Here is a 13,126-nt window from a genome sequence, read left to right as displayed (position 1 = left end):
CTCTCTGTGAACTCGTTTATCTTGTTTAACGATTACTGAATTATTATTACAAAATGAATCACCATTCAGGCTGTTGTTGATTTAAGATCACCTAAGTTAAGTTTTTCCTTACCCACGCCACCGTCTTTCAGTACTATCAGTACTTTGATTTTTCATTTGTGACTGATTATAATGTGTAATGAAATATTATAATATACACGATGCAAATGGGAAATATACGATACAAATGGAAAATATACAATTAAAATCATTTTTACAACACACATGAAAAAGTATACAAGGCAACGTTTGACCAGGTACATAAATGAGGCCAATATAAAATCCGGAATATAATAGTCCTATCGATTGATTTTCCCATTAGTGTCAACTACAACGGATCCAATAGCATAATCAAAGTATCATAATCATATTCGTCAGATCAGAGTCGTCACACGGTATGTTATAGTTTTAAACTATACATTGCCGTCTTTTCTAGAATATAATATGTTGACGGTGCTACCGTTTGAGCGAGCGCAGCTACATGTATATACATATTTTGTAATGTTCATGCTTTGATCAGGTTCATTTTAAACGATATCTATTTGCCAAATACTCAGTACACATTATGATCTACATGAACGAAATTAGGCAGCAGAAATAGCCCATTTTAGTTTTCTCCTAGGTTAATTAAAACATAATATGTCTTACAGCGTGACTGTGTTTGAGAGAGAAGCAAAAAGTATTGGCATTCGACAGGACAAACAAAAAACAAAAAAAACAAAAAACCCGAAGTTAGCACGAGGACAGAGCTTTATCAAAGCATCCTAATTTTGGACATTTGATCCGCCTTTCTATTGAACGTGGAAAATATAACGCAATTGATGTAAACATTGCATTATGACGTCATATTCAGTGTCGGTATTTAGCAAATTTATAAAAATAGGAGACGTGGCACAATCGCGTTAATCGAGGAGTGATTATATATGATTAAGAAAATAAGATTTACATGCTTTTATGGATTTTTTGTAACATCTCTGAACAATGTGAATTAGGGTATACAAGATTCAAAAAGGAGAAATACATGTCCACACACTAATATTCGAATCAACGCCACTGGAACCAAAATTTTCAAGTTCCATAGGTATGGTGTAATTTTTCATTAGATTTATATATTTTCCTTTTAAACATGTATATATATATGTGTTACCTATAGGGAGAGCTCTGCTTTCACAGCCCAAAGGGCCGTGAGAGGGCTTCGCCCTCTATTATACATGAGTGTGATTGAAATATTTTTATACCAGTACATTTTATTTCTGCTGCTTTCACTGTAACTTGCTTAATCTTTAATGCATGAAATGTTCTGAACTGTATGCTCTCGGCTACGTGTACTTTCCTTATTTCTACTCTCAATCTTTCCAAGTCACTAATTGTGTGATAAAAATGCCAAAGTCTTGTTGCAAACCTTTCAAGTTTGTAAAACGATGAACAGCACTCTGTGCTGGCTCACTATCATCAACTCTGTAAAAGTAAAGTATATTGCATTGTCACTTTCAATAATTATTCAAATCGTTACTATTGTATCACATGGCTATCTATATGTCCCATGATATTTATGCATAATACACAATCTGTGCAAAAAATCAGTATATAGACCCTGTTATACTGTGCGACTTCAGGGTGCAAAAAAAAAACTAAAAGGAACCATCCGCTCGCCCTGGACGAGTTAAAATTGGCATGGGACAAGTGAATGTTATTAAGGGTATGCCTGTAAAGTTTTCCATCACGTTTTCAATTCCCAGTTTTAGCAACACCCCAAATATATAGAGTTATCTTTAGACTTACTGCATATCAATGATAATTTTTAATTCATGTATATATATCTTACCAAATTGCATTTATATAATATGGTATACTATTATTTAATTTTTTCCGGTTCTACAATCTGTTTCACTTTGATAGATTTCGTTTTGTTAGATTTCGTTTTGTTTCAGCAGATTTTGTTTCGCATTTTACAGGTACCCATGTTATTAAGCACTCATCCATCAGCTGTCCATGTGTTGACGAGTAAAATTTTTTGTAACTGCTAAATTTTTTATATATAGAACAGTCTGACTAAAAACTACTTTGCCTGTGTGACATTGCCCATAATAAATATGTTGTATGTCAACATCCGTAACATTTACAAACATAGTATACAAAGAATAACTATGTCATATGTCAACATCTGTAACATTTACAAACATGATATATAAAGATTAACTGTCATACGTCAACATCCGTAACAGTTACAAACAATATATAAAGCCCATATCCACATATCTCTTTTGAACATTTATCATGTGTTAAACTTCAGAAGCAAAGTAAACAGAGAATTATTGGATGTTTGAATATAAATTTTTGTTGGTAATTCTTAAAATGTCCTTTTGCAAAGGAAGATATCAAGAAGCGATCAAACAGTATATTGGTTTTCAGTTTTTTTTTCAAACTGATAGAGAATGTGATGAACAGGTTCGCCTTAATGTAATTCAGACACTGATTATAATGACCCAGTCTGTCAATTTATTTATGACGGATTACATGAATGTCTTTGAAAGATTAAAATCTTTATTTTAATAAACTATGAAAATATTACGGGAGGAGTAAAACCATTATAGGGACGAGTGGTTGTAAAAATTGTGTTCTCACTCCACAGCTGTATACTGGTTTTTTGCTCAGATATTAAAAACACTGTAATATCAAGGTTTGGAATCGATTATAAGAAGGTGCCCACGTAATGTGTCAAAACCCTGTAATATCAAGGTTTGGAATCGATTATAAGAAGTCACCCACGTAATGCGTCAAAACCCTGTAATATCAAGGTTTGGAATTGATTATAAGAAGTCGTCCACGTAATGTGTCAAAACCCTGTAATATCAAGGTTTGGAATTGATTATAAGAAGTCACCCACGTAATATGTCAAAAGATTCAAAACCCTAATAATATCAAGGGTTGCATGGACTCGATTATACTAGAAATTGTCCATGTAATGTGTCAAAACCCTATAATTTCAAGGTTTGGAATCGATTGTAAGAAGTCGCCCATGTAATGTGTCAAAACCCTGTAATATCAAGGTTTGGAATCGATTATAAAAAGTCGCCCATGTAATATGTCAAAACCCTGCAATATCAAGGTTTGGAATCGATTATAAGAAATCGCCCACGTAATGCGTCAAAACCCTGTAACATCAAGGTTTGGAATAGATTATAAGAAGTCGCCCACGTAATGCGTCAAAACCCTGTAATATCAAGGTTGGAATTGATTATAAGTTGCCCACATAATGTGTCAAAACCCTGTAATATCAAGGTTGGAATTGATAATATTATAAGAAGTCACCCACATAATGTGTCAAAACCCTGTAATATCAAGTTTTAGAATTGATTAAAAGAAGTTGCCCATGTAATGCGTTAAAACCCTATAATATCAAATTTGTAATCAATTGTAAGAAGTTGCCCACGTAATGTGTTAAAACCCTATAATATCAAATTTGTAATCAATTATAAGAAGTTGCCCACGTAATGCGTCAAAACCCTGTCATATCAAGGTTTGGAATCGATTATAAGAAGTCGCCCATGTAATGTGTCAAAACCCTGTCATATCAAGGTTTGGAATCGATTATAAGAAATCGCCCACGTAATGCGTCAAAACCCTGTAACATCAAGGTTTGGAATAGATTATAAAAAGTCGCCCACGTAATGTGTCAAAACCCTGTAATATCAAGGTTTGGAATTGATTATAAGAAGTCGCCCACGTAATGCGTCAAAACCCTGTAATATCAAGGTTGGAATTGATTATAAGTCGCCCACGTAATGTGTCAAAACCCTGTAATATCAAGGTTGGAATTGATAATATTATAAGAAGTCGCCCACGTAATGTGTCAAAACCCTGTAATATCAAGTTTTAGAATTGATTAAAAGAAGTTGCCCATGTAATGCGTTAAAACCCTATAATATCAAATTTGTAATCAATTGTAAGAAGTTGCCCACGTAATGCGTTAAAACCCTATAATATCAAATTTGTAATCAATTGTAAGAAGTTGCCCACGTAATGCGTCAAAACCCTGTAATATCAAGGTTTGGAGTCGATTATAAGAAGTCGCCCATGTAATGTGTTAAAACCCTGTAATATCAAGGTTAGGAATCGATTGTAAGAAGTCACCCACGTAATATGTCAAAAGACTCAAAACCCTAATAATATCAAGGGTTGGACTCGATTATACTAGAAATTGACCATGTAATGTGTCAAAACCCTATAATATCAAGGTTTGGAATCGATTATAAGAAGTCGCCCATGTAATGTGTCAAAACCCTGTAATATCAAGGTTTGGAGTCGATTATAAGAAGTCGCCGATTGTAATGTGTCAAAACCCTGTAATATCAAGGTTTGGAATCGATTGTAAGAAGTCGCCCACGCAATATGTCAAAAGACTCAAAACCCTAATAATATCAAGGGTTGAACTCGATTATACTAGAAATTGTCCATGTAATGTATCAAAACCCTATAATATCAAGGTTTGGAATCGATTGTAAGAAGTCGCCCACGTACTATGTCAAAAGACTCAAAACCCTAATAATATCAAGGGTTGGACTCGATTATACTAGAAATTGTCCATGTAGTGTGTCAAAACCCTATAATATCAAGGTTTGGAATCGATTGTAAGAAGTTGCCCATGTAATGTGGATTGTTCCCAACTTGTAGTTATGTATATTTATATTATTTTAGATTTCCATATTTTACAGATCTGGTGCACCTGCATTATGAATACAGATAAACAAGGTTATACGGGCAACCTTGAGAATAAATCTATTCCTGAGCTTAAGGAGCTTTTAGCAAGACAAGAAAATATCTTAAGGAAAACGTATGTAGTTTTCATAATCAAAGCAAAGTGATGTAATGTGAGAAATGACATCTGATTACTGTCAGTCTTGAGACTATTTTTACTGTGCATCAGTATAAGAATTCCTTTAGAATGACTCTATGTGTGGTATTGTGGAGGTCATGATAGTAAGTTGAGTGTCACAGTTGATTTATTACATGCATGTATTACTCTCCACCTGGAAAATGGTGAATGACACTATTTTTTTTCTTCTTCAGAAAATTCGTTTCTAGTCTTCCTGATAAAGGAAAGAAAATTATCGAGTTTAGGAAGCAGTTGCTGGATTTAATTGATAAAAAACAGAGGCTCTATGCTGGATCTGATGTACCTCAAACTAATGATGTAAATACACCAAGAAAAAATCTTCAGAAAAATCCAGATATCAAACCAAAATCAAAATTTTCAGCAATTCCAAAGGACAAAGTGCTAACAACAGTGATAAATGAAGATGTTCCTGTCAGGGTGAAGGTGGTTAGGGATATGGTTTCCATGGTGAATGAGACTGAAGTCTTGGAGGCAGATAAGCAAGATGACATGAAAATTTCAATGCCATCATCTGCTTTCTCTGCAGACAGCACAACAAGCATACCAAGTGACTTTGCAAGGTTAAGAGATAAAAGCCATGAAAGTGAAAATAGAAGTGACAATGATGCTGTAGGAGAAAGACTTGATTATCACAAAGGGAACAAAGGAATGGAGGACACATCATCAGAAATATCAGTTGACAGTGTGATTCTGTTAGAAAAAGGAATGGAGAGTATGGATATTTGTGCTAACATCTCATCCTTAGAGCCAGGAGAAGTAAAAGACAAAATATTGGACAATTCCATAAAAATGATACCATATTTCAAAGCAAACAGGTAGAAATGAAATGTGCACTGGCCTGGAAGTTATAAAACTTATTCTGAACTTGTACTCAAACTCAGACTCTTTTTTTTTTTTTTGAGTACAACTCTGAGCAAGCTCCAAAGCATACTCAAAAAATCTTGAGCAAACACTCCATTTGAATGAGAATGATTTTATAACAGTTTACAACCTTCACTTTTGAGTATGAGTACGATTTGGAGCACAGAGTTTGAGTTTGAGTATGAAAATGTGCTCAAAAAAGTTTTACAACCTCCAGGCCTGATTACTTTAAATCTCAAAGTGAATGAGTAGTTAGCGGTACTTTAAACCCCAAAGTAAACGGGTAGTTACCGGTACTTCAAATCTCAAAGTAATTGGTTATAATTTTGCTTTGGTTACTTTAAACCTGGAAAGTTTTGCATTGTGGTAATTTTAACCTATTGTGTAAAATATTTAAAAATGCATTAAATTTTAATTATGCCAATACCACACAGATAGATAATGAGATGTACATGTACATGTAATACACTAACTGAATTTATATGTTACTGAGTTTGATTTTAGTTCTCTGAAGATACATCATGTACAGGACCTCCCAGATCAGTACAAATGGAGGTCAAGGTCAAGTAATCAAATCACAAAGCAGGATACGTCAGGACCACAGCACAGTACACTGAAGGAGGAATCCGCTGCCATACCTCCCAATTATAAATACAAGGAGTCCCACCTGATATCACTGAACGAGTCCATGCAGCTACAGCAAGCACAACAGAGCCACCAGGAGGTGGGCTGTTTTATTTTACAGATGATTACATTGTTGATGAGACATTTTGATCAGTATTAGACATGCATTATCCATTATGAATGAATTTGTTTTTTCTAAAAAGAACCAGGTGACCTTTTAGCTAGTCCACACTTTAATTCATAAGTTTCATAACTAAGCAGAGCAAAGGAAAGAGTAATCTCCTATCGTAATTTATTAAAGATTTTTTATAATATGATTTTTATATGCCCATCAAAGACGGGATGTATTATGGTATGACGTTGTCCGTCTGTTCAGACCTTGTATGCAAATACAAATGGAACTGTAAGCTCCAGGATCTTACAACTTGGTACATTTGATCACAATGATGATAGGAATATGGCTATTGTTTTTCAAGGTCAGAGGTCAAAATTCAAGGTCATAGTATCGGTTAATAGGAAAACCTTGGAGGCAGAATACAGACCGAACTATTGGGGCTAGGGCCGTCAAACTTTGTACACATACACACTGTACTTCTCATGCCAAGTGGAGGGTGCCTTTGTTCTTCAAGGTCAAAGGTCAAGGGACTAGGACAGTCAAACTTAGTACACATACTTCTCATTCCATATGGAGGGCACCTTTTGTTCTTCGATGTCAAAGGTCATGGTCAAAGGAAAACCTTGTAGGCAGAATACAGACTGAACCGTAAGCTCCAGGATCTTACAAGTTGGTACATTTGATCACCAAGATGAGAGGAAAATGTTTTTCAAGGTCAAAAGTCAAGGTTGTAGTATCACTTAGTAGGAAAACCTTGTAGGCAGGATACAGACTGAACTGTAAGTTCCAGGATCTTACAACTAGGCACTTTTGATCACCAAGGTGAGAGGAAGATAGATGGCTATTGTTTTTCATGGTCAAGGTCATTGTATCAGTTAATAGGAAAACCTTGTAGACAGAATACAGACCAAACTATTGGGACTAGGACGGTCAAACTTGGTACACATACACCCTATGCCAAGAGGAAGGTACCTATTGTTTCTCAAGGTGAAAGTTGTAGTATCACTTAGTAGAAAATCCTTGTTTTTCCTTACAGATACAGATATTCCCCTGAAATTTAGTCACAAGCTTCCTCTCGGAGGAATATAAGTTCAGTTTGTATTTCATCTGGATTGGTGTGCCTTGGCCTACTTTAGGGGTAAAAGTATGCCAAACAGTTTTCCAGATTTTTTTTTTTGGTATGAATACAGTTATTTCCCTGAATTATTGTCACAACCTTCCTCTCGGAGAAATACATACTCAGTTTACATTTCAACTTGATTGATGTACCTTGACCTACTTTAGGGCTATAAATGGGTCAGATAGTTGTCTGGACTTTTTCTCATCATGGATACAGATATTGCACTGAAGGTCTAATGGACGTATGTTGTACCGTATGCAGTACTCTTATTTGTTTTATTCTTTTGACTTGTGTTTACACTGCAGGAGTTACAGGCACAGGCTGCAGCAGATAGACTGGAGAGGTCTCTCAAAACAAGGTTGGAGCCTTTCAACCCAGAGGGGCGAGATATGACGTATCCTTTGTAGACCCAAGTAAAAATTAATATCAGATCTTATCGTAACTTGGGGGTACACATCATACTGTATACAGAATTATTTTCGCCCGATGTTTTTTTCTCGCCCTTCTACATGTGCAAACAGTTTTACCAGATTTTAAATTTGCCCTGACACAGTTAAAAGAGAGATAAGAGAGAAAACAGTTTTACCTAGTCTTACATTTGCATACTGACGAGGGCGAAAGAGGCAAAAATAAAATGGGGGTGAAAAGTTCCCCATCTACATTTTAAATCTCTATAATAAAAACTGGACACCATTGATTTCCTTTACTGTTTACATTAGTTACCGATCCCAGGGGGATCAAATGGACACTGACAGTGATGATGAACCAGAAGTGGAATTTTATCCAAATGATGTTGATTGACAAAATTAAAGAACTGAATTCCCTCGCAGATAAATTGATTTGAATGATGATATTGGAGTCTTCTTTATTATGAGTGTTTTCAGTACCGACACATGTACTGTTGAATTCTGGGTGTACTGAATGTTAAAAAAGTGAAGTGTATAAGTATTAGGGATTGTGCATGTAATTAAATGTGATTTAATCACTTTAGAGCTGTGATTGAGAGCTTTTTGATGATATCCGAAGCTGTGATTAAATTTGATTTAATGATTCTAGAGCTGGGAAAGAGAGCTTTTTGATGATATCCTAGGCGGGAAGGAGATATCTGGACTTTGAATTTGTAACAGGAAGGGAGAAAATGCAACAGACCAGACCAGGATTCGAACTCGGGGCCCCCTGAATTTCTAGTAAGGTGCTCTACCAACTGAGCTATCTGGCCACCGGCAATTGAACACGGCTTAACGCTACATTCCTCCGTCCTTAAATGTCTTCACACCTGAAGATATCAACCCAGGATCTTTATCCCCTGGCAGGCATTTTCACCTGTCAGTTCCAGGGGCTGGTCTACGGCACCAAATGTAACAGGAAGGGAGAAAATGCAACGGACCAGACCGGGATTCGAACCCGGGCCCCCTGAATCTCTAGTCAGGTGCTCTACCAACTGAGCTAACTGGCCACCGGTGATCGAACCTGTCTGACCGCTACATTCCTCCCTCCTTAAATGTCTTCACAACTGAAGACATCAACCCAGGATCTTTATCCCCTGGCAGGCATTTTCACCTGTCAGTTCCAGGGGCTGGTCACGGCGCCAAATGTAACAGGAAGGGAGAAAACGCAACGGACCAGGCCGGGATTCGAACCCGGGCCCTCTGAATCTCTAGTCAGGTGCTCTACCAACTGAGCTATCTGGCTACCGGCGATCTAACCTGGCTGACCGCTACAAATTATTTGGACATTATCATGATGGAAGTTGACAACATCTTAAAAGTAATATTATCGTGACCTTGAACCAATGTCACATGGAAAATTTAAAGATTGTAATTTAACGTCAAATGAATACTTTATACCACAATAGTCCATTCAAACAGTTCATGCTTCCATTTATATACACCCTAATATTTACATTCACTAATGTAATTCTGCAATAAATCTTAGCAGTTTCATTGAATTAATGTTTTCACTTTTATAAGCCTGTCAAAGATGGGACGTATTATGGTATATGGCTCTGTCTGTCTGAATGGACCTTGTGGGCAGGATACAGACCGAACTGTAAGCTCCGGAATCTTAAACTTGGTACGTTTGATCACCATGAGGAGAGGAAGATGCCTATTGTTTTTCAAGGTTAGAGGTCAAAGGTCAAGATGAATTATCACAGTAGGAAGAATTTGTAGGCAGGGTACAAACCGAACCGTAAGCTCCAGGATATTGCAAGTTGGTACATTTGATCATTATAATGAGAGTAAGATGCCTATTATTTTTCCAGGGCAAAGTATATCCCTTAGTAGGAAAAGTTGTAGGCAGTATATAGATCGCACTATTGGGGCTAGGACCGCTAAACTTGGTACACATGTATGTATATGGGCACTTTCAGGGGCATTTGTGTTTTAAGACTGCATCTTGTTTTTTACTGGTGCTAAATATTAGAATTAGCTTTTATGCTCTCCATTTTTATAAGAATATAAAATACTATTCGAAGAAACCGGTTTTCTCATGTCCTGCAGCTTTGTTATTTTTCTTGGCAATTAACAATAGAATACATATTGTTGGTTGAAAATTGTCATTTATTAATGACGATTGAAGAAGTTGACAACTTATTTACAACCCCTATAATAGGGAGATCCCCGAGTATCAAAACTACGACTCAGACAACCTAAACAAGAATGACAGTGGGATCTCCCTAATTTTTATAAATCTTGATAAATACAAACATAATAAAATAGAAAAATAAGGTGGCACCTTAAAATTTTGCCACACAACACAAATATAGTAGCAGGCACAAAACAATCCGTAAAACTGATAAACAGTAAGATGAAATGGCACACGTTACATTTGAATTAAGGTGGTAAGATTGGGGTGGTGGAGAGAAAATTTTCCTCTATAATCACATAAAAATTAATGCTTCCTTTCACTTGGACAGCTACAAACAGAGACATGATCATGTGACACTTTATCATTATTTCATTGGCTGCTGATGAGGGCCGGTGGATAAAAGTATACCTCCGAATCGGCTAGAATCATTGGTTATGATTACTGATGACATATAACGTGTAAAATAGATACATGTCCTTCACATGTGATCAAGAAACTAAACAAGATGATTACATAACACAAACTACATAACATGATACATGTATGTACAGCATATAGTCATGGCTAGACAAATTAGCCAAGTGTTAAAAATGATCACATAAAACATATTATTTGAAAAATAATATTTCATTATGCTCTCCATTTTTATAAGAATATAAAATACTATTCAAAGAAACCGTTTTCTCATGTCCCACAGCTTTGTTATTTTTCTTGGCAATTAACAATAGAATACATATTGTTGGTTGAAAATTGTCATTTATTAATGACGATCTGAACAAGAAAAATTATTGTATATTTCATAGCCCTTGGGGATAGTACGCGTTTTACTCGGATACACCAATAAGGTCTGTTCATCTTGTTTCTTCAAATTATGGACCCTGGGGTTAGGGTGGGGGTAAAAGCGGGGATAAATTCTACTCCATACAGGAATATAGGGAAAAAAATCTTCTCCAGAACAGCAAGTCATGTTTGAAGCATCCCCATATTGTGTGGATTCAAGTTGGTTAAAGTCTTGATCCCATGGGGGTGGGTAAAAAAGATTTCATGGGAATAAAGAGGGTGCATTCCTCTGATGAAGAAGTACACCAGGGCCAGGGGTGACTTAGTTGTGGCCTATGGACCTCTTGTTTGGGTAGAAATGCTATAGATCGACACTTTCAATTCATTCCCCCACTATGCCATGATTGTAAGCAAGAGGGTATTGTGGCTGCCCACTCGTACACCTAGGTTTCCCCCAGCCCTCTCCCACATCAATGACCTATGTGCCAATATCCGAGCAGCATTAATAATAGAAGTTGTAGAATTTGTTTGTTAATTGTCATAAAATAACCTTTAAACCTATACACAATTGACAGTAATCTGCATATGGGATATGACTCGGCATGCATTGTCAGTAGTTGCAGAACTGAACCTATTCATTGTTGATTGATTGCATCTTGTTTAATGTCTCTCAAGAATTCACTCATATGGAGACGTAACCAAGACCGGTGAAGGGCTTCAAATTTAGGCAATTGCTCAGCGCTTACAGCCATTGAGCAGTGAGGGTTCTTTAGTGTGCCACACCTACTGTGACAGGGGACATATCCGTTTTTAGCTCACCTGAAATGAAAGCTCAAGTGAGCTATTCTGATCGCTCAGTAAACTTTTTACACTTTCGACTTCTTCTCCAGAACCACTAGGCTAATTTCAACCAAACTTGGCTAAAAGCATTCTTGGGTGAAGGGCTTTCAAGTTTGTTCAAATGAAGGGCCATGTCCTTTTCAAAGGGAAGATAATCACAAAAATGCAAAAATAGGGTGGGGTCATTTAAAATTTTTCTCAAGAACCACTGATCCAGAAAAGCTGAAAATTTTACATGAAAGCTTCCCGACATAGTGCAGATTCAAGTTTGTTAAAATCATGGCCCCTGGGGGTTGGATGCACGGGCCACAATAGGGGATCAAAGTTTTACATACAAATATATAAGAAAAATCTTTAAAAATTTTCTTCTCAAGTTTACATGAAAGCTTTCTAACATATAGTGTAGATTCAAGTTTGTTCAAATCATGGCCACCGAGGGTAGGATGGGGCCACAAGGGGGGGGGGGGGGGGGGGATCAAAGTTTTGCATACAATTATATAGGGAAAATCTTTAAAAATCTTCTCAAGAACCACTGAGCCAGAAAAGCTGATGTTTACATGAAAGCTTTCTGACATAGTGCTGATTCAAGTTTGTTCAAATCATGGCCCCCGGGGTAGGATGGGGCCACAAGGAGGGATCAAAGTTTTACATAAAAATATAGGGAAAATCTTTAAAAATCTTCTCAAGAACCATTTGGCCAAAGAAGTTGACATTTACATGAAAGTTTTCTGACGTAGTGTAGATTCAACTTTGCAAAAATCATGGCCTCCAGGGGTAGGTTGGGGCCATAATAGGGACTAAGGTTTTACATGCAAATATATATGGAAAGTGATCTTCAGATATGGGCCAAGGTGACTCAGGTGAGCGATATGACCCATGGGCCCCTTGTTAAGGTCATCTCTGAGGACCTGTGACATTCACACCTGATGTTGAGTGTTTGGAGATGGAACTGTCACTACCTGTTTGAACGACTTAGGTTTGTCGTGGCCAGGATTCGAACCCCAGCCTTCTACATGCGGGGCGAATGCTCCAACCTCTAGAACTCTCACTACCTGTTTTAACGACTTAGGTCTGTCGCGGCCAGGATTCGAATCCTGGTCTTCCGCATGCGGGGCAAATGCTCCAACCTCTAGACCACTGGGGCAGTTGTAGGTCATTGTTGAATACGAGTTCACTGTGACAATAACATCCATAGTATTTGTTGGAAATATTAATGCATTTTTCTCTCTTGTAGGGTTATTATAAACACAACACAAATAAA

The 13,126-nt window shown here is 36.8% G+C and overlaps 1 protein-coding gene across 2 annotated transcripts; it reads left to right on the top strand.

Moving 5' to 3' along the window:
- Nucleotides 1-345: 345 nt before the first annotated feature.
- LOC125652042 (DNA-directed RNA polymerase II subunit GRINL1A-like) lies at nucleotides 346-9,604 on the top strand. Of its 2 annotated transcripts, none has more exons than XM_048880938.2 (6): nucleotides 346-434; nucleotides 4,755-4,873; nucleotides 5,110-5,751; nucleotides 6,302-6,521; nucleotides 7,962-8,050; nucleotides 8,376-9,604. In XM_048880938.2, the coding sequence occupies exons 2-6, from the start codon at nucleotides 4,773-4,775 to the stop codon at nucleotides 8,455-8,457; spliced, it is 1,134 nt and encodes a 377-aa protein (XP_048736895.2). In that variant the 5' UTR covers nucleotides 346-434; nucleotides 4,755-4,772; the 3' UTR covers nucleotides 8,458-9,604. The 2 variants fall into 2 exon arrangements, with proteins under 2 accessions (XP_048736895.2, XP_048736896.2); XM_048880939.2 differs by having other exon boundaries at nucleotides 421-1,120.
- Nucleotides 9,605-13,126: the final 3,522 nt, after the last annotated feature.

This window comes from Ostrea edulis, chromosome 5 (genome assembly GCF_947568905.1).
Source record: "Ostrea edulis chromosome 5, xbOstEdul1.1, whole genome shotgun sequence".
In the NCBI taxonomy this organism is placed as follows: Eukaryota; Metazoa; Mollusca; class Bivalvia; order Ostreida; family Ostreidae; genus Ostrea; species Ostrea edulis.
This window is presented reverse-complemented; position numbering and strand designations above follow the sequence as displayed.